The sequence below is a fragment of the Engystomops pustulosus genome, chromosome 9 (genome assembly GCF_040894005.1).
Source record: "Engystomops pustulosus chromosome 9, aEngPut4.maternal, whole genome shotgun sequence".
Lineage (NCBI taxonomy): Eukaryota > Metazoa > Chordata > Amphibia > Anura > Leptodactylidae > Engystomops > Engystomops pustulosus.
In genome coordinates, this window is record NC_092419.1 from 28,908,968 (window position 1) to 28,911,243 (window position 2,276).

Genomic DNA, 2,276 nt, shown 5'->3' on the forward strand with positions numbered 1-2,276 from the left:
ATCCACAGGATTGATTATTTTTGTATACTATTCAATTACATGTTGAATTTCTGAGATTATTATCAATGTTGCGCTATCCCAGCAGTCCTATTTTGTGGTCACTCACCTTGATTGTTTTTAACAATTTTGCTATAAAAATCTAAAAACTTAAGAACACCCGACTTACAGACGACTCCTAGTTACAAACGGACCTCTGGATGTTGGTAATCTACTGTACTTTAGCCTTAGGCTACAATAATCAGCTATAACAGTTATCACAGGCGTCTGTAATGAAGCTTTATTGCTAATCCTGATTCTTATGACAACCCAACATTTTTAAAATCCAATTGTCAAACAATTTGTCTGGGGCTACAATTATAAAATATACAGTTCAGACTTACATACAAATTCAACTTAAGAACAAACCTACAGAATCTATCTTGTCCGTAACCTCGGGACTGGCTGTATATTACGATTTGTGGATCTTTCCTCCATTATAATTTGTTTTTGGTAAATGATTAATGTTTGGAGTGTCCATTTTTTGATAAACTATAGGGTTACTTTTATAGATATAGTGCCTACACTTAACGATTACAGGCGATCCCCTACTTAAGGACACCTGACCCCTAGCTACAGACGGACTTCTCTGCCAGATGTGGGAAACTCTGGATGTTTCCCAGGTCCCAGGCTGCAATCATCAGCTCTATGGTGTCTGTAATGAAGCTTTATTGATAATCCCTGTTCCCAGAAACAAAAATTGAAAATCCAATTGTCACTGGGATAAAAAAATGTTTTTTTTTTGGAGCTACAATTATAAAATATACAGTTCCGACTTGCATACAAATTCAACTTAAGTACAAACTCAAGGAACCCATCTTATACGTAATCCAGGGACTGCCTGTACTTCAATTATGTCTTTTTCTTGGTTTATCTGTTTTACGGCACACACGTCTCAGTGATGCTTTGACATCTTTATTTTTCAGGCTGTAGATCAGCGGGTTAAGCATGGGTACAGCAGCTGTATTAAACAGAGAGAAAAGCTTGCTCGATTCCAAACTATCCACCGAGATCGGTCTCATATACTGACAGATGAGAGTCGTATAGAGGAATACGACCACTGTAAGGTGCGAAGAACACGTGTAGAAAGCTTTATGTTTTCCAGAACTTGAATGGATTTTTAGTATGGCAATGATAATAAAAACATAGGGGATGAATGTGAACATAAAGGGAAAAATCGAGAGGAAAAGTCCACAGATGAAAATGAGAAGGTTGGTCAACGAAGTGTCGCTGCACGTAAGTTGCATTATCGGCACTATGTCGCAGAAGAAATGGTTAATTATGTTTGATTTATAACAAGAAAATCGATAAATTAAAATAAAAAGAGGAGCTGATTCTATAAAGCCAAATACCCAACAAATAGAAGCCAAAGCGGAGCACACGTCTGGGCCCATGACCGAGGAGTAGAGCAATGGGTTACAGACGGCAACGTAGCGATCATAACTCATGGCTGTCAACATCATCAACTCATTACCCACGAGAGATATAAAGATGAACATTTGACATATACAAACATGTGAGGACACTGTGTTATCCCCTGATAAAAAGCTCAGAAGGATCTTATGAAGAGTCACCGTACTAGAGAATATATCCAAGATGGACAAGTTACACAAGAAGAAGTACATGGGAGTATGGAGATGATGGTCCAGGCAGACAACTAGAAATATGGTCATATTACCACCCAGAATGATTATATAAATCAGAAGAACCAGAACAAAGGCCAAAGCTTGGAGCGATGGGGTGTCAGAAATCCCTTTAATAATGAAATAGGTCACTACAGTGTTATTTGCCACATTCATCAATGCAAGCTCCCTGTGAAATTTCACATAGAATATCAGTGATTTAGTTATGTTGTGTAAAATATAAATACAGGCGGTCCCCTACTTAAGAACACCCGACTTACATATGACCCATAGTTAGAAAGGACTGTTGGATGTTGGTAATTTACTGTACTTTAGCCTTAGGCTACAACAAACAGCTATAACAGTTATCACTGGTGTCTACAATTAAGCTTTATTGTTAATCCTGGATTTTTAAAATCCAATTGTCACAGAGACCCAAAAAATTTGGATGGGGTTACAATTATAAAATACACAGTTACAAATTCAACTTAAGTACAAACCTACAGAACCGATCTTGTATGTAACCCGGGGACTGCCTGTATGTCATTAGTAAGGATAAATATAAGGCCACCAGCATATGGTGTGGGGTTTTTTGATGTTGAAATTGTTCTTGCCATC

General features: G+C 37.6%; 1 protein-coding gene across 1 annotated transcript; it reads right to left on the reverse strand.

Moving 5' to 3' along the window:
• Positions 1–884: 884 nt before the first annotated feature.
• On the reverse strand, positions 885–1,835 carry LOC140076435 (olfactory receptor 6C1-like). The gene has a single exon (XM_072122965.1). The coding sequence runs from the start codon at positions 1,833–1,835 to the stop codon at positions 885–887; it is 951 nt and encodes a 316-aa protein (XP_071979066.1).
• Positions 1,836–2,276: the final 441 nt, after the last annotated feature.